Source organism: Cololabis saira, chromosome 18, assembly GCF_033807715.1.
Source record: "Cololabis saira isolate AMF1-May2022 chromosome 18, fColSai1.1, whole genome shotgun sequence".
NCBI lineage: Eukaryota > Metazoa > Chordata > Actinopteri > Beloniformes > Belonidae > Cololabis > Cololabis saira.
The window spans coordinates 30,006,014-30,025,784 of NC_084604.1; the positions used below are offsets into that span (position 1 = coordinate 30,006,014).

Consider the following 19,771-nt stretch of genomic DNA (forward strand, 5'->3'; position numbering starts at 1 on the left):
TTAAATCTAGGATTATTATTAGTTAAAGGGCCTAAAGTGGCCAGATTGGTTACAGAAGCCAAGTATTTGTCTAACATTCTTGCACGCAATCCATTTGTTAGTACAGTTTATATACACTTCACCAGTTGCACACTGTTCAAACACTTGATGAAGTTCAAAAGAAAAAAGCTTACACAGTAAACTTTATATTTATGTTGGTAACCACAAACAGGTTGCCTGTCTATTACAGGAAAATAATTACAACCAGTTGTACTGGAAAATCAATTTCCTTTCGGGATTAATAAAGTATTTTGAATTGAACTGAATTGAATACTCCAAAGACTGCAATTTTCCTATAAAAACTTTTGCTTGTGACATTTGAGCCAAATAAAGGCTAAATCTGGCACTCAATAATGGCACTGGAAGGTGTTATGTTGGCCAGATGTGGCCCAAAGGTCATGAGCTGGGCCAACATGATTCATGGCTTTTGTTGTATGAGCCAGATGAGGTCCAAATGACTCAAGGTAGCTTTGATATGGGTTAAGGTCCGTGTTGAAAGAGACAGGCGTGGCCACTAAAAGACCAAAGAAAATACAGATCTGGAGCATATCTGCTGGGTATGAGGAAACTGGAGGAAACTGGAATTTTATTCTTTACATGTTGAGGTGTCCTCTCAGGGACTGCATGTATTTAACAAAGCAACACTAAATTATCAGTCTCTGAGATTTAAAACATTTTGAAAACATGTCCTTATAGTGTAGATGGAGCATAAAACAGCGGATACAACGATGAACCAGACATTATCCTTAGGTGCCACTGCTGACAGCCTGAAATGTTGTTATGTTGTTGCTGAAGATCTTCTAATGTGTAATCTAAGCATGGAACTGTGTTAGCACATCAAAGTTCATACGGGTTAACCAAACGATTTGAGTCACAGACTCCACACGATGGTCCTGTAAACTTTTCCAATACTTTTGTCCATATAGTTTCTACGTGTAAATAACTTAATGGATCAAAGTTCACTTCAGGTTCTCAAAAAAGAATCGGCTCACCTCCTTCGAACCAATATATTGCTTTGACTGGCAGATATGATATGATGTTTCAACTTGAATGAAATATCCATTAATTTTTTAGGTTTTAAGTCAATGTCTGACTTTGTAACATCTATATCTACAAATCCGCCTAAAAATCTGCACATTTTCATTTTTTTAACTCTGTGGGTTCACCTTTTTTTAGACTTTTTTTTTTTATTGGAAGTGTGTTAAAAAAAGGCCCAAGAGCTAATATATGTTAAAATGAAGGGACAATTGTACTTTGGTCACAGAGGTTTCTGGGTATTTGGACCATATTGAGCTCTGTGTACATAGATTCTCTTATCTTTCTGTCTATGGGGGAGGCTATCAAACCACATGTCACATGGGCTAAAACGTCCCATGCTCATTCGTGTGTTTGATTGTTGCATTTTGGTGAGGGAAGAGAGAGGACACAACCTTTGCGTCTCAAACAAGTTTCAGGCCAGAGTGCTCATTCTTGACTCTTCCGCTCCCCGCAGTCCCAAGACCTGGGTCATGTTGCGTCCGGCGGTCCTCGGCCTCCTCCTGGCCTGTGTGGTGTCTCTAAGCAGATCGGCTGTTATCCTAGAAAACGGCATGCCCATCCTTTGGGCACAAACAGCCAGTGAAGTGAGTGAATTGCCATCGCAAAATGGGATTGTGTCTCCTGATCCCTGGAATTTCCTCAACCGCCAAAGTTTTTACCGCCTGCTGATAGCTGTTACAGATCCATACCTGGGATCAATGGGGACAGGCCCCACTGACGGTCCACTCTGGGGGCTGCCGCTCCAGCTTGGATGGATGTTAACTTCAGGTAAGACCTCCTTAAAAGGTTCACACCTCATACAGATAGCTAAGTTTAATTTATAATACTAGATCCACTCAAACATGTTGATTCTTTGCAGACCTGAACAAAGATAACATGTTAATGCTGTGAGGCACCAAAGGATCTCGACATGAGCTGATAATTTGTTGTTTCTGTAGGACGTCTTGTTGACCCAACTGGAACAACAACCTGCGGCCTGCAAACAGGGGATCCTATGTGCATTTCCACTCAGAGCTGGTGGGGCTGTAAGTACGATACAATAACATATAAACAGAGGTGTCAAGTAACAAAGTACAAATACTTAATAACCTTACTTAAGTAGAAATTTTGGTTATCTATACTTCACTGGAGTAATTATTTTTCAGACGACTTTTTACTTTTACTCCTTACATTTTCACGCAATTATCTGTACTTTTTACTCCTTACATTTTAAAACCAGCCTCGTTACTCTATTTAATTTCGGCCTTTAAAAAAAAACTATCCAGTTAAATTGCTCCATCCGGATAGAGTGAATTTGGTTGGGGTTGTTTTAGATGTTCTTGTCCAGTTTTGTTCTTACATCCGTTCCCTCAGATTCCTGCAACTCAACTTGGATGTACATTCCAATAAAGGTTAGGATAAATGATAACATGCCTCTGAAGTTTGACTTTTTGCACCATTACAATACTTATAGGCAACTAGTCATCATATCTCCTGCTCTCTGAAACACATGTTAATGCTCAATAGTACACATATATGGTTCTTTAATATATTTGCATTATACTAAGATGCATTCATTTTCAATGGCTTTTGTCCTTCATGGCTTTTTTTCCCCCTTACATTACTTTTACTTTTATACTTTAAATAGTTTTGAAACCAGTACTTTTATACTTTTACTTGAGTAAAAAACTTGAGTTGATACTTCAACTTGTACAGGAGTATTTTTAAACTCTAGTATCTATACTTCTACCTGAGTAATGAATGTGAATACTTTTGACACCTCTGCATATAAATGCACACAAACGCACACAGGGATGACCAAGCAGCTCTTTCCTTTTGTCCAGGTGTGAACTACTTCACTTCTACATTTCCCTTCTTGTCTGCTGCACAACAGGGCTTCTTTGGACCAGATATTCAGGTACTTGTGGTGCCTTTATGTCATCACTCAAACATAAAAAAGTCAATATTTAATTGATATTCACTATCAAAATTTAAATTATTACATTTTCAGGTCCAGCTGCAGGTGCCCGAAGGTGTAGAGGACTTTTGCACAACCTACTCTGACTGTTTAACTCGGTACCCTGATGCCATGTCAAAGTGGGATGTCTTTTTTCAGGTATCAGGAAAACACTGTAACTGATAAAATGTTTATTGTGGTCTGAAAGGGTGCATACAAAAGTGCAACAAACACACAGTATGATCATCCGAGAAACTTGTGATATACTATAGAACCTGCATATGCTGACCCATGTTTCATGTAGAACTGCAAGGCTAAATTGCTGAAAGATGTCTTTAATGGTGTCTGGGTGTGTCGTTTAAGGCTGTCAAGACTTATGCTGAATCTACTCTGCCTGAAAATGAGAAGAAGGATTCACTCCTTGGTATGTACTGGCAGGCTCAAATGGCTTCAACATATGCTTCTGCAGCCTGCAATGCCAGGTACAGCACTTACTTACTTACTATCTATCTTTTTTTTTTATATATATCTTTTTATTTCACAATAATTTTCACAATTCACATTATCACATTCACGATTTTTCTATTCTACTCACATTCCTACCCTCTCCATAATTACGCTAGGGGAAAAAAACAACAAAACAACAAAAAACAAAAAAAAAAAAAAAAAAAAAAAAACATACATTAAGGGAGAACAAAATTAAATAAATATTAAAAAAAATAAAAAAATAAATTAAAAAAATATATAATGGCAGCAACAGCGATATCAAACTATATATACATACACATACATACATATAAGGCACAAGTTCGAAAATAGAGATACTCATTGGTCCCCTTTGGAAAAATTATCCAGTTTTGCAAATAATGGAAACCAAAATTCTTGAAAAATATGACCACAGTTGTATTTTTCCATCTATTTTCCTATCTATCTATCTATCTATCTATCTATTTATCTATCTATCTATCTATCTATCTATCTATCTATCTATCTATCTATCTATCTATCTATCTATCTATCTATCTATCTATCTATCTAAAACAAATGTAGATTTTGGGGCTTATTAATTATTTTCCGTCATGCGAACCTGAGGAGCATAGGCCTTGGGAACATAGTAATTACCTTGCTTCATTCTTTTTCTTAACAATCTCGTAAATGCTTTCTGGATTGCTATTTGTTTGGTCTCATTTTTACTGTAAGAAATAAATACATGAGTATGGGCAAGAAATAATACCACCTCCCAATAAAGACCAGCCTTCTCTGACTGGTCTTATCAAAGGCCTGACCAAGCACAGTCCGCTACAGTAGAGCTTTGCTCTTTCGGCAGCCTTTAAGTATTATTAAGAATATCAACAAAAATACTTTCTGCTGTTGTACACCTTGCAAAATATATTGCAAGGAATATTAATGCTAAATACAAGTTCATAGTAACTTTAATATATTTAGTCCACTCCATGCAGGAATATCATTTATGGCCACATGAGGGCACCGTATCACACTAAAGTCGTGTCAGAGCAGCGTTCCTCAAACGTTTTTCAGTCATAGACTTGTCCAAATAAAAATAATTAAAAAAGTTTAAATAAAAAAATCATTAACTTGTAGTGCCCTCTCTTAAGATCTTTGTAAAAATTTGCTCAAAGAAATTAAGATAAAATGATTAACTTAATCATACATATAAATGTATTCACACAAATTAAATCATCAACCTAATTCGTATAGCAAAGCTTTCTCATAAAAAGTGCAAAAATAAGATACATTTATGAAAAGGTTTGCTGTTAAAACAGCAGCTGGAGGGGACAGATCTTCAGCGATAGTAAATGGTTTGTTGGCTTCAGCTACATGCAAAGATACAGCATAAGAGGCCTCCAGGGCCTCGGCTGATGTCGTGGAAGCATTTCACTGTCTCTTGTGATGACCTGAATTCTGACGGTTTCCTCTTAAAGGTCTCGGGTAGTTTATCAACATGACATCCATGTTTTGTAGTAAGATGCCGCTGGAGATCTGCTGGTTTCATATAGCTATTCGCTAATATCTCCCCCCAAAAATAACACAAAGCCTTCAATGGGCTACAGCTCGTGGACATACATCCCACGGAAATGTGTTCTTCCAAATACTTGCTGTATTTTGCCAGCTGCAATTTCAAAATCTTTGAAACTTGTTCTACTGTATTTTTAGCATCATTGCTGCTACTTTTCAACCACGACTCTATTGTTAGTTTTGGCTGAGGCAGGTGATTGAGAGGTGATATAATATGTCTTGTAATACCTCTTTGTCCCACTAGAGGTAGACTTTGTTGGGTGGATCAAATCATCCCAGAACGGGGAAGAATTTGGGGATTACTTTTAGGAGATTGATATTAAATACTGAACATAACATTTATTTTATAAATATACATTTATAAATATACATTTCTATTTTATTAAAATATTTTATCATTATTTTAGCTGCTATCTCATGTATTCACTGTATTTATTAACCATTGTCTGCATTTATTTTTTGTCTATGTTTGGATTTTTTTTTTCTTTGTTTTTTTTGTTTTTTTTGTTTTTTTTTCTTTTCTCTTGCTTTGTTTTGTCAACGCTTGTCGGGGCTCCTACTATAAAACAATAAAAAGATATTTAAAATATATATGTATATATATATATATATATATATATATATATATATATATATATATTTATCCTATAATAGTTTTGATGAAATTTGAACAAATCTTTTTTTTTTCACTATTTCTTTTCAGTCTGAAGTACCTCTTGGAGTATTTGTATGTACCCCGAGGGGTACCCCCTATTTCAGGAACACTGTTAGAACACAAATAAGTCTACCTCTACTGGGACAAAGAGATATTACAAGACATACTGGCCCACCCCCACTCATTAGGGCTCTTTTAGCAGCACGACAGATCCATATGCCCTTATGGAGCCAGAAATAACATTACTACATAAAGTGGTTAAAAAGAAAAAAGATTTTCAAAAAAGACAGACCAATTTCTATCATATCTGTTCCCGCCTCCCTCTTGTCCTCTCCTTTAGGCAGAGCCATTATTCCTCTGAGGAGGTATCATTTGCCAACAACTGGTTGAACTCAGCAGAGTATGTATCTGCAGCTCATTTCCAGGCCAGCTTGGAGAAATCTGCCATGTTTATGACACCTCTGCCGAGTCGAATTTTAAAGGTACATACATATTCATCAGCTTTTATCTCGAATCATTTTTGTTACTTACATACATTTATTTATATGCTCCGTCCTTCAGGAAGGTGATAAGGCACCAAACATTGCTGATCTGAGTCAGGAGGAGAACCACTCACTGTCCATCTTCACTTGGATGAGAAACATCGACAGGTTTCTTGGTAGGACACACAAATCCCTAAACAAAAAAAAGTACCATATTTTCTGAAAACTGATTTATAAGGGTTCCCGCGTGACAATTTTCACATTTACCTGCAGGTGGCTCGCTGCTGCGTCTGTGGAAAAGGGCCATGTGTTCAGTGACATCAAGAGAGAAAGGCAAAGACTTGCTGGAGCAGCTGTTACTCAACAAGAGCTTTGCTACAAGCACCTTCCTGAGCATCATCACTGGAATGACAACAAGCTGCTGAGACAAACACAGCCAAGAAATCTGAGAGAAAGCAACTCCTTCAATGGTGATACACTTTCTCACCACAGGTCAGCACAGTCATCACCTGGAGGGTGGGAATGAACAGGCAGTTCCAGATTACTGTATCCACATGTCTTTGTTCTTGTCACATTCGTGTGCACATGTGTCTTAATAAACCATCATGAAACCCTCACTTTTAATGTCTTTTGGGTTTTTTAACACTTATTTTGAAGGTCTTATAAAATATGCTACTCTTAAGAAGACAGCAAAATCTCATACTTTGCAAATTCAACTTTACACATCCAAAAAGTAATAATTTGTTGACTCTATGTACAGTGCACAAATCATTCTTACATTTAACTTATAAAATGGGTGTAAGTTTACACTGCCAGACTGCAACTTTAGTCAGAATTGTGAATCTGAATGCTTTTATGGGTTAAGTCTGGTGCAGCTAAACCCTAATGTAATGTAATGTACAGCTTTCAGATACAACATGTTTTAATTCTTGAATTTATCGAATTGCTTGTGACTCTAAACTAAATATGCTTTCCATCCATCACTCCACTATAAATAGGACGGATAGTTCACTACAGGGATAATGCTGACTCTGTGTGGTCAGAAGTGACATTGCTTCTTTACCTTTACTTCCGTAGAAGTGATGACAGAAACATGGAATAATTTCAGTTGTACATTTGACAATACTAGAAAATAAATATTTCTTTTGAAGCCTCTGGAAAGGCCATCCATCCACAGAGATGTTGCCACATTAACAGAGGAGGAGGTCATGTGTCTGGGAACGGAAAAGTTCACTACCTTTTTGTGTTACAGCACCAGCGTTTCCTTCGTAATGGAATAATAGGCTACATGAGAACAGCCAATGAAAAAAAAAGGAAAAGAAAAGGGAATAGATTACACACAGGGAAACAAGAATTGTGGAGAAGTCTTTATTTAAACACAAAAATTACCATTTATCAAAATACTACACATATTTATACTCAATGCGGCGATGGCATCATATTAACATGACATCAATCTTTGAAGGGACACAAAAGTCATTATATCTTCCATAGAAAAGCACAAGAAATTATTTTTATGTTTTTAACATAAATCTATTCGAACTTATGATTGTCTGTGGAAAAACAATATCAAGTACAAACTCACAATAACAAAACAGCTATGCAAAATGTAATATCTTCTCATGGAATGTATCATGGGAGGCCTTTGAGGTTGTTTACTTTCTTTTTGGAGCTTATTTGTGACTTTTCCCTCACTTTTTGCAATCAGAATCAATTTGTGGGATTTGCTCTGAACAAAAAACCCATAAATGCATGGGTTAAACATTAAAGTCCTCAGTTTTGCATGAAACAAGAAAATCATACTGTGGAATCCTGTATATTCTAGCATGAATAAATACACAATAGCTGTAACAGTATTCTGAAGTGATTCACCGGTAAATATAATTTCCTCTGGATATATATAGCTTCAGTGATCGATAATAATCATGTTGGGATGGATTTGTCAGAGCAGTGCCTCCCAATCCGGGGGCTGGGGCCCTCTGCTGGGAAACAGACTGTAAACTGTAGAGAAGCTATAAAACTGTTTTATAAAACTTTTTGTTTTTCTTTCTTATATAACAGATGAATTGAAGTTATGAAACACCGGCATTGCTGGTTGGTCTCATCCACTGCAGAGGAAATGTCAAATTACTGTGTTTGGCAATCATAGATTTCTAAAAGCCTGGAAAAATCTGAACCAACTGATTTAAGGATTAGGCATAAAAATTGTTTGGATTTTTTTTAAGTTTATTTGAATAAAACAAAAATCAAGAGAAACTGCAATGTAATCAGCATGTGTTATCTTCTCCAATGCAAGCTGCCTACAGTAACATGACTTTCATTACTGAGGCTGTAAATATTCACAATTTTATTCTATCAGCTGCTCATTTCACTGCAGCCAATTGATTTAAATTAAATGTTTGTTTTTGTGATAACACTTGCAGCAAATTCAGCTGATATGCTCCACTAAAACTGCTGGAATTGATCGCAAAGGAGGATTTTCAATTCGCCATTAAAAGAACTGGTGAACGTATTGTGTATTTTTCTGGACAGAGTGTTCAATTTTTCATTTGAACACCGGAATATTGTGTGAAATTTTCTGGTCATGTTCATATAATATTATTTCATATTTATCATTCAAAATGTTGGTGGTATTGAAACAAAAACGGTCTACTAATTCACAGAAACAAGGATCTCCTTGACAGCTACACTGAACCATCATCTGCAATGCATAAATGAGTGTATCATTCAATGCATAGAAATTCAAAATCGCTTGCCAAGCGTCACCCGGAGCAACTGTTAAAGATAAAGAAAACAGATCTAGGTGAAACATATCACCTGGCTCCAAAAAGAAAGATAGTCAAGGCTGCCTTGTCCCCCATTTCCTCTGAGCAGCGGATATAAATTTCACAAAGCTTGACAAAAACCTGTGAAAAATGGGATAACTACCAGCACAGTGTCTGTCCAGATATGAAACAGGGACGTCACTGTGAAGTCTAAACATGGGAGAGGAGCGGAGCTGGAAGGAGAGATTTAAACAAACATCAGTCAAACTCACTCAGGTTCCCCGGCTGGAGATCAACAGCAGCAAAGGAAGGAAGTGACACAGCTTTAGCAAATACCTTCCACATACACATCCCATCGTATCCCAATAAATTTTAATCAGCACGGATAATGTCCAGAGACTTTAAAATGTTTGCTGTAAAATAAACATGTACTTCACACGCACTGCGCTGCACAGTATTGGCCGCCAAGAGTCACGCGTTGGCTTCTTGCCGTCTTCTGGGTGGTGAGGTAGAGAAAGGACTGAACAGCAGACCTGCTCTTAGCTGAATTGTGGTCAAAACTGCACTCTGATGGCATTTGCATCTGCTGAGTGTTGCATGGTTATATGAGAGGTAGAGGGTCGCTGCACCTCACACAGGAAACTGCCCTGAGCCTGCTAATGCACTGGAATGTGTGCGTGCATGTGTTTGAAGACTTGTCTGTGTTTGTGTGTGGGTCTAGAATCCGTCTTAGTCTCAGTCTTTCTAACTGTGAATGTTATGTCAAACACTTATTCTATATGTACAAACACATATTCCACGTGTGTGAGTGATTTATGGGGGTTTATGCTTCGCCGAAGGCTGACGCCTTGTCTTTTAACAGATCCAGACACAAGTGACAGCTCCAGCTTCCTGCACACAGAGAGACACAGAAACAGATTTCATTCTTCAATCTGTCACCTTTTTCCTTATAAGGTAGCTGCAGCCTTTGCTTAAAACATACCATACACGACACATGGAGCATCAGTGTGTTAAATAAAACCTATGAGAATGGGTCTCACCTTCAGGAGGCTTGGTCATTGGGGGCTTCAGGCAGTACATGTGATATCCCCTGTCACAATCATCACAGAACAGCAGCTGGTCCTACAACGAAAGCACACGGTCAAGTACACGGCAAAGGTGGAGAGGGCACGCTTGAGGATGGACATTTGCATTAGACTTTGGTGAAAAAAATGTAGAAAACAAGTCCGTTTTGGTGCCTCAGAGTTGTAACATCTGGAGCCAAATAAGGAGTTCTCATCTGGAGCTCCCATCAGCGAAACCTACGTCGTTCTCCGAGGTGCCACAGAGGCTGCACGACTTGCACTCGATGCACTGCCATTGGTAGGTCCTCACCGCCTGCATCATGTTGTCTGTGAACTGCAGGCATGTAGGGTGACCTGTGGGGGGGAGACAGAGACGACATAATGTAGATACAGAGGCAGTGGCGTCAATTCAGTCGAAGCTAAGGTATGGCAAGGTTACGAGTCACAGAACTAGAGTATCAATCAACACGTCCAGCAAATACTCATCACAGAAGTCTGCTATGTAGCTTATCTGTGTGGTCAAGAAAACTGGAACTTTTTCAAATGCAGTCTCGCTCACACTGCAAAAACTCAAGATCTTACCAGGAATATTTGTCTTATTTCTAGTTAAAATGTCTCATTTTTAGTCATTTTTAGTCTCATTACCCTTAAAACAAGAGTTATCGCTAGAAAAATAACTTATTTGACCATTTTCACCTGTTTCAAGTAAATTTTCAATTGAAATAAGTAGAAAAATCTGCCAGTGGAACAAGATTTATCTTCTCATTACAAGCAAAAAAAATGTTCTACTTATTTTAAGTGAAAATCTACTTGAAACAGGTAAAAATTGTTGTTTTTTGAGTTTTTGAGTCTTGTCTTAAATGTAATGATATTTTTTTGACTAAAAAATAGACATTTTAACTAGAAATAAGACAAATATTCTTGTTAAGATTTTGAGTTTTTGCAGTGTAATAACTTGTGAAATCGATCATGTTGTTCTGATTTGCATTTGTAGTTATTTTATATGTATTAAGTAATAGAATAATCAATACAAATAGACAGAGTAATTCCATAAATGTATTTAAAAAACAAACATTTACATTTTCCCTTGAAGCCAAGGTGTGGCGGCTGCCATACCTTGCCATACCCAATTGTACAGAGGTAAGGCAGAGCGGAAAGAAGAGTTTTTGAGAGCATCTTGGTTAAAATATTTTTCCAATTCTTCAGCTGACGTCATGTAAAAATTAAGATGTTTCACATTTCACTGAGCTTTATCTAATAACTGCACTCTCTGTGTTGACAAATGTAAGTCATTTTTGCACTGAAAGTCGCCTAAACAACAAATTGAGTGAGTAAGTGTGGAAAACAGACTACAAGCAGGTATGTGTGCAATCTTCCTTTTGATGTGTCGCAAAAGAAGAAACACGTTTGACATAAACCGACTCGACACAACTTTAAATTTTGATAAACAATATTGTAGAGATACCACTTCTTCCACCAAAGCAACCCTGACATTTAGGGGTGTCTTAAGGGTGACTTTGGCCCCAGATGCTTCGGGTCCTGTTCGTTGCAGGACCAAATCGGTCTTACTCCACTGCATCCTGCCATTTTTGTCCAGTTGGGGAGACCATTGCCTTAAAAACCAGCTGTTGCAAAGGGGCTTGCTTGATTTTAAGCCATTTTAAAGCAAATGTCAAAGTAGCATCCAAACAAATGCCTGGAGGTTTATCCAGCAGTATATTTCATTCTAAACAGATGATACTACTCGGTTGTTTCAATGATATGGCTGATCGGTGTATATGCGCATAAGAAATGTTTTAAGTACGCCAGATGCATTGTGTACACACCTATTTTTCTGTTAGTGTCAGTGGGGTATAAGTGAGCCAAGAGGAAGCCATAATTATGGACAAAGTAATTTAAATATGAACTGGGAAAGCTGCAGTAACATTGATCAAAATCCCTATCAGATACTGAAAACTAAAAGAATTTATATCATAAATGTTAAAGCTGCCTGGCATTTTTAAACTACCACTCCATTAATTATAACGCCCCCTTAAAACAACTCATCTCTGCTCCTAAAAATGATATATTAATGCTTTTGCTTCAAATCAAAATCCTATCAGGCCTGGACATAGTTTAGGTGTTCATTTATTTACTTCCTGTCACATGAGTGATTTCCTTGTCCTCTGCTCCGCTGAAATCGCAGTCTATTTTACAAGATATAAATAAAATGCTTCCATTATTAGAAAAACTCTCATAAATCATAAAACACAGAAATATATGGAGATCTTTACAAGGTTAAACGGACATTCATTTTTTTTGTTTTTTTTTTCCTTTTACTTTTTGGAAGTGGACTTGTGTGAAATACAAATGAATAGTCGGTGTTTTACCTGCAGAAGTCACAGCAATTTTAAAGTATCAGAAAGGACTTATGACTTATAAAGACGAGCAAAAATTTCATTTCAGTTCCAGTGAATGCTATATTGTCCATTTTTACAGTGCTTCACTTTTGCAGTAGATGATTGTTTTCTTGGTCACTGTTGTTATGGCCCTGGGGCGCCTGGCTCCCTTATCAAGAGTGTGTACTTTCAACACCCTTTGAGGACTGCCTGCTGGTGCCCGCTATTCAAATCCGATGTTTAAGTGCATCTTAAGGATTGGCTCCGTCTACTTTTGCTGCCGCCTCCTGCTCAAGCTGATGGGATGGTGTCTCGACCGTCACCACCTGCTGCTGCCGTCTGGCATCTCTACTTTCAAAGTTAAAAGGGCCTGCCGTCCCTGGCTGAACCGGGGTCGTGACAACTATATTTCATTAACTGCAGAACTTAAATGCAATTTGGTTACAAAAATAATGAGGAGTAAAAATCTACAACTGCTTTGAAATGATTGAAGTTTGAGGTTTGGTTGACGATGACAACTTTGCTTTTCTGGTCATCCTGTTCCCAGTATTTCATCGATGACACCTGTGTTTCTTTTACATCTCACTTCTCTTTCCACTTAGGTTAATGAAGTGACTCAAGAATCCATGTAAATATTTTTCTTCTTCACTTTTTACCATATACTGTATGTGTTATTGACCTCTTCATGGCAAAATGAGTTTAGTAATGATGTTTAGATTGTTATCTTGATTTTTATTTTTGTTGGCTGTTGTTTATGAAAAAATGCTATTAAACTATTAAGCAGTAAAATCTGTGAGGACGGCAACAAAAAAAAGGGACTGTATCTATGAGAGTCAGAATTTTCCATAAAGAATTGTAGTCAAGAATTCAAATGATCCGAGTTATTTTCAAGTTGATCCACTGCAGTCCCTTGCCCATCTTTTATGTCTTCCTTTGTTGCCAAAATCAACATTTTTAATTGGGACATTAATTTTGTTGCCATCGTGTTCTATTATCAGCTGACAGCCTGTCTGAAAACAAAACATCTTCCAGGTCTGCATCTTCAAAGCCATGAAACGTGGATGCCTCGCTGTCTGACACAGTGCCAAACAATTCTTCACGAGCCCTCAGCTTCCTCCCATCATTCTTCACTTCTCCTCTTCCAGCTACCATGAAAACATCAGTATAAGAGCAACACAGACACGGTCACACTTTCTGGCAGCTGTTCTAACAAAGTTGCTTGCTGAAATAAATGTTCTGCTTCTTTATAGCAGATGATTTTAAAAAAAAATGCTTTGATGAGATATGCAGATGCAACCGAAATCTGCAGAAATAATGCATGAAATGAATTAACAACAACTTCAGATGAACAACAATGAATGACATAGTACAAGGTGTCTTCATTTAAGTACAATTATGTCAAACTGCAACTAAAACCACTAATTAGCAGCAGGTACTGTTAATCGTTAATTGTTCATATGTGTGTGAGCACCTCTGCAAAAACGGATGTTTTGGCATTCAGTTGTGTTAATATGATTTCAGGAGGAAAGGCAGCAGTCTGACCTTGGAAATGTAATTGTTGCTATCAGTCTGTAATGAGTTATAAGGCAATTTCTTCTCTTTCAGAATATAATGAAAAAGATTAGTCTGACATGGAAAAACAGTCTACAGAGTTGTCTATACATCAAGGTCAAAACATGCAATCCTCGAGACCCGAGAAAACTCGAGAGCGACTTCCAGCAAGTTGAATGTTAATGTTTGTTACTGCACAGTAAAACAATAAAAAAAAAAACCCAATGCACAAGCGAGGTTTGTCGAAAACAGTTTCCGGGATAAAGCATCCTCTCTGTAAAAACACCTTGGCAGCATGGGAAAGGTTGGCAAAGCTGCATCTAAAGAAACCACTGGACATATATATCTGTAGAGTCCTTTGGACAGATGAAACCAAAATAGAGTTGACCTGGCATAATGGACAGTGTCAATTTTTGGCACCATCCAAAACCAGGATAACTGAAACAACAACTCTTACTGTCTAACTGTCAAGCCCGGCGGTGGAAGGTTGGTGCTTTGAGCTTATTTTGTGGCTACAAATCCGGGGTATCTTAGAGCTACTGAGTCCGCCATGAACTCAAAAGTCTTCTAAACCATCATTACTGAGGCCTGGGAATACAGAAATGATCCCAAAAACATGAGCGCATCCACAGGAGAATAGCTAAATAAAAGAAAAAATAACCTAGTTGTTGCAAAGGCCCAGGTAAAGTCTGTACCTCGATCGTAAAGACTGGAAACATCAGACTACTGGGCTAAAGTTCTTCCACAATCATGTTGAGGTTAACATCGTCATACAGAAAACTAAATTCAAGACCTACTGTAGTAAGGACCAGATAACTTTTATAGTTATGTGCTATGTAAAAACTCTTTCAAACATAATGGTATAATGGCAGAGTCTGAAATTGGATCAAATATGTGTTTTTCAGGGAAATTCTTTACGTCTACATTACAAAAATAAGTACTGCAAGAAAGCAAAGAACAAAGATGAAAAGGGCTGAGGGTAAAAGGAAGATGAGATGAGATGTAGAGCAGAAAGAAAGTAACTCATGACTCTAGCAGAGAACACATTTACTTGTAATTATTCGGCTTTTTGGGAAGCGTGATTCATCTTTTCATGCAGCGTGATAAATGAGAAAGTATTAAAGCGGTGGCTATGGCTGGTGGACAGTTAGTTTTGAATAATCAGCTCCTCTAAAGCTCAGCTTTAGTTTTTTCAGTCTGTACACAATCTTAACAATGACAGCAATCTACTACGAGAAAGTTCCAACAATGAAAATGTCATTTAAAACTGAAAAACAATTATTCAAACCATATTTTCACGGCCAACATTTAGTTTTTTTATTTTATCAACATATTCTTATTTAGAATTTCAAGCTATCAGTGACAGAGGAATCTTTACAATTGTATTGCACAATTTCTTCTTTTACAAAAACTGCCTTTATTTTGGAACTAAATTCTAGAGTTTTGTAAAACATGAATATTTTGCTTTTCTTTCATGATGTGACTGGTCTGGACTGCATGCAAGCCCCTTTACCTGCACCCTCTCTTTTTACAATGGAGCTAAACAGGCTGCTCACTGGAGCACTGCGCAATCTAACACAGTTTTTTATCATTGTGGTTTTTGATTGATATGGGTCAAAATTGTATAATATGGCACTTTGTATTTTTTTTCTTTTAAAAAAGGATGTAATGGTAGCTTTTGGTCCTTGCATGCATATAATCTGGCCAACCATCCTAAATCTTTTCTTCTTCAATACAAAGAATTATCCTGGTTCCTCTGGATCACAGACACAACGCATGTGATGTAGGCAGAGCAACAACCAGGCTAGTATCAACAAAAGACATCCAAAATGGTGTTGAGTGGAGGTGGAGCGCCAGTGAATGACTGCTGTCCATTTTTGCAGTGAAAACCTGTTGAACCAATGTGTTATGAGCAATTTTGAAACCATCCTGATACTTTTAAATAGTGGCTCTTGGACCCTCCTGTATGACTCATCGCATAAAGCCTGCTACGATTGGTTTGCTCCATTTTGTACCAGTGGAAATAACTGTGAATGAGGCGTACAGATCCATTTCATTTTTGTGAAGTGAATGGGTATGGCTGACCAGCCTTGAGCATTTAAGTTGCTTTATCTTAGCTGGCTGGCTTTATGTTAAAATCTCATTAAACCAGGTGTCATCTCATTGAAGCAGAGCATTGTAGCTATCCTTTAAAACAGTGGTTCTCAACCTTTTTTCCTTGGAGCCCCCCTACTTGTGTCTAAGACCAGCCGGGCCCCCGACCCGTACGTACTAGCACCAAAAGAGTAAAGTGATTCGTTAAAAATATTTAATTGAAAAAATGAACATTAATTATGTTTTTTTTTATACATTTCTCTTTGGTTTACCCTGTACTTTGTTTTTCTCACCTTCCTTTTGTGTCACCAATGTGTATAAAATACGCACAAAAAATAATTGCAAGGACATACAAATATTTCTGAAAAATGTCTCTTTTAATATGAGAGCAAAATTTTTTAACATTTTTCCTTTAACAACCTGTCGGAGTAGTAGTATGATTAAATGCTGAATAATGATATAATAATACATTTTTAAGTTTTTACCCTGATAAATAACTTAGTATTTTAAAATGACCAAAATATATTTCTAAGTGGGTTTATACAGACTTGGATTACTGTATTCCATTAGGTGTGTTATTATGATTTTTTATTTATTTAACATGCGCAAATATAATTTTTACAACTGCATATCCTCAAAGCAGACAAAGTTTCGCTCCCCCCCAGAGATCTCAGGCGCCCCCCCAGGGGGGGTGCGGACCCCAGGTTGGGAGACACTGCTTTAAAAGACAGTGGTGTTTTCTTGCTGTGCCACCAAAATCACTTGTGGTGAATTAATGAGTAGTAAATAAATGACTAAATCTGAGACTTTAACGTTAACTCTCAGAGTTACAGACTCACCAGAGCGTCCGCAGTCGGAGCAGGACACCAGCTCCTCGGCCTGCCCTGTTTTCCTGTTGGCGTCCTGGTCTCCCAGGCAGAAGTCACAGTAGTCGTTTGGGATGACGGTGCCATCTGAGGCCTTCTGAGCTGTCAGCGGGAACGGATATACGTGAGGAGAAGGCAACATTGTGAATACTGAGACCATCTGGGTCGTGACGGTGTTATTTCCACAGTTTCACGCACTGATCTTCCTGCTGTGTGTATTGAGGAGTTTTTGAGTGATATTTTTTTGGAAGCCCGTACTCATTCTCTGTGGCAACGTACAAGGTATCGCCTTACGTTTGTGGTGGTCCGTACTCGGGGGAGAATTCGGAGGCATCTCTGTTTCCTTCTCCTCCACTTCACCTTCTTCCTCTGCCAGGTGAGTGTGGGTGTAATGGTAACTCAGGCCGGGTCGGTTCTTGTAGCGCTTTCCACAAACTAAAGATATAATATCACTGACTCATTAGAAATCTGCAGTATTTAATGCTGGTAAGACATTGAATGCATTAAATAAATGACAATATAACTAAATTAATCTAGCAAAATAGGAACAGACAGCAAACTTATCATATAACAACACATTTACTTTTTTTTTTTCAAAGAATAGGTATCAGAGTACAATTGAAGTTAGATCCCTTCAAATAGTGCTCATATGAGCAACATCTAAGCCTAGATTTAAAAAAAAGCTATTTCTCAGACTTAATATTTTTGAAGTCCTAAATCAAAAGTAGGCATTTCTTAATTTATGCTATGAATTCTACAGTCTATTATGTTTTGTTTTGTGTTCCTGTGTTCTTTACTGTGAGCACATTGATCGTGAAGCAACCATCTACGTTAAATTTTCTGCTGAAAGTGACCCCCCAAAAAAAGAAGTACCATATTTTCTGGACTATAAGCCGCACCTGTATATAAGCCGCATCCGCTCTATTTTTAAAAAAACAATAAAAAAGATATACAAGCCGCACCTGCATACAAGCTGCATCCATTTTATTTAAAAAAAAAAGATATGCAAGCCGCAGATATTTATGTTGTTAGATTAGATATTTACTACATGTACAGAAGGATTTTGAACTGTAAATGATGTACATGTTTGTACCTAAATAGATCCTTTTAACACGACAGCAACTTTGCTGATTAAAACGGGACAGAACCAAGAGAAAATAACCAGTATTTATTTATCCGTTTATCTGTTTGAAATCTGCTTCTACCTACTTCTATCTGCTAAAGAAGAAGTAGCGTATTCTTCTTTGCATTTATTTTGTCTTGGTTTTTTTTATAATTCCGGTTAGCACTCCCCCTAGCGGTGGAAGAAAAATCCACAGAATAGCCGCACCTTTGTATAAACTGCATGGTTCAAAACCTATGAAAAAAGTAGCGGCTTATAGTCCAGAAAATACGGTATATTTTTCTTCAAAACACAGGCAAGAAATAAACAAGCAAATGAATGCACCCAATGTAAAGACGTGTGCAGTAGCCCCGTGGAGGACGACAGCAGCTGCAGAGCAACCTACGACACATGCATCCCTCCTCGCTGCGACAGCTGAACTAGCTCTCAAGCACAATTTGCAACAAGCAGTTATGGAGGCACATGACAGAGCGTTAGTGCTGCGCAGAGTCCAGAAAGAAAAGCTTTGACTAGTGTAAAGCATTTAAAAGCATTAGAAGCAATGCTTTACATTTAAAGCAATGCATAAAGCCATTTTCACACCACACGGCAGTTAGCAAAAAGGATGATCACGGTAGAGTTCACGGAGCCCCTACAAAGAAAAGATGGTGACAAGTTCAGATACCTTCTTCAGCCTTTTTTGAGTTATGCTTTTGTTTGTTTCTATCTGAAACAGAGAAGACACAAAAGCAAACGATAACGGAAAAGACAGAACGAGACATTAAATGAGGATGAGTTTAATTTTCCTGAGCTTCAGTTAGCATCTCTGTCCACAATCCATCCCTCAGAGTTTCTCTCAGAGAACGAAAGTCAGTGGCATGCTAGTCAGGTCTGGATTAACAGCAAACTCCTTCCTCATGCTCCAAGAAACTGCTCTGAGCACCAGGCAAAAAGAGAGCCATGACGGAAAGATGAAGGAAAAGTACAAACAGTATGTCTTCTGCATCTATTCTCTTGTGGAAACAGATTAATCACTTTTGCAAAATACTCTGAGCTTCGGTGAACTTATTGGTAAGGTTGAAACTAATCATCACAGAATGGCACAGTGTAAAACTGAAATAGGTTTTCTTTTTCCTTACTGTCACAGACGTAAGGTTTATCCTGGTCGTCAACGTTTACGGCTTCTGTCCTTCTCCGAGTTGATCCTTTGCTCTGGAAGTAACCACACAATATTGATCATGAATGGGATAAATACATCTTCCAGCATTGATGACATCACTATGGACCGTGACAGCATGCGAAACAAAGCTTGATCTTGTATCATTCTTCCCCTTTTCACCACAAACACAGATAGAACAGGTCTTGGAAACTCACCTTGCCTCTGTTCCTGTTCTTCCTCTTTGGAGTATCGAGCTCAAAGTCGTCATCGTCATGGAAACTGTCGCCGTTTTCCTCTGCTTCCAGGACTCTCTACAAAGTGGAAATGCCCTGTGAGCTCTGTCTATACTTATTCTTTAAATTATATAAAAAGCATACCATTAAAATACCTGTATTTCCAACAATGTCTCCTCTTCCTTGGTGAGGCCGTTTTTCTTCTCGAGGAGGCTGTCTGCTCTCAGGAGCGCCTCCAAGGCCGTGGCCTCCCCCTGTGGAACCTCACGCTTGGGGGCGAGCTCTGCTTCTGGAGAGGCAGGGTGGGGCAGAATAACATGTGTCTGAATATTGCAAGGCAGGTGTGCTGTTTTTATTAAACATGCTTTTTGC

The 19,771-nt window shown here is 37.9% G+C and overlaps 2 protein-coding genes across 2 annotated transcripts in view; one reads left to right on the forward strand and one right to left on the reverse strand.

The window, feature by feature from the left end:
* Positions 1-1,383: 1,383 nt before the first annotated feature.
* On the forward strand, positions 1,384-6,804 carry LOC133464695 (protein LEG1 homolog). The gene is made up of 8 exons (XM_061746825.1): positions 1,384-1,845; positions 2,016-2,102; positions 2,901-2,974; positions 3,068-3,172; positions 3,377-3,495; positions 6,046-6,187; positions 6,267-6,363; positions 6,461-6,804. Exons 1-8 carry the CDS (start codon positions 1,389-1,391, stop codon positions 6,610-6,612), a joined length of 1,233 nt encoding a protein of 410 aa, XP_061602809.1. The 5' UTR covers positions 1,384-1,388; the 3' UTR covers positions 6,613-6,804.
* A 1,929-nt stretch (positions 6,805-8,733) lies between these two features.
* The window catches only part of dpf3 (double PHD fingers 3), a 29,456-nt gene continuing 18,418 nt past the window's right edge, over positions 8,734-19,771 (reverse strand). Inside the window, exons 4-11 of the mRNA XM_061706898.1 lie at positions 19,555-19,688; positions 19,382-19,477; positions 19,147-19,219; positions 17,200-17,340; positions 16,879-17,007; positions 10,258-10,370; positions 9,993-10,074; positions 8,734-9,843 (exon numbers count right to left, since the gene is read on the reverse strand). Coding sequence (XP_061562882.1) covers positions 9,776-9,843; positions 9,993-10,074; positions 10,258-10,370; positions 16,879-17,007; positions 17,200-17,340; positions 19,147-19,219; positions 19,382-19,477; positions 19,555-19,688 — 836 coding nt within the window. The 3' untranslated portion in view covers positions 8,734-9,775. The remainder of the gene's footprint in view (positions 9,844-9,992; positions 10,075-10,257; positions 10,371-16,878; positions 17,008-17,199; positions 17,341-19,146; positions 19,220-19,381; positions 19,478-19,554; positions 19,689-19,771) is intronic.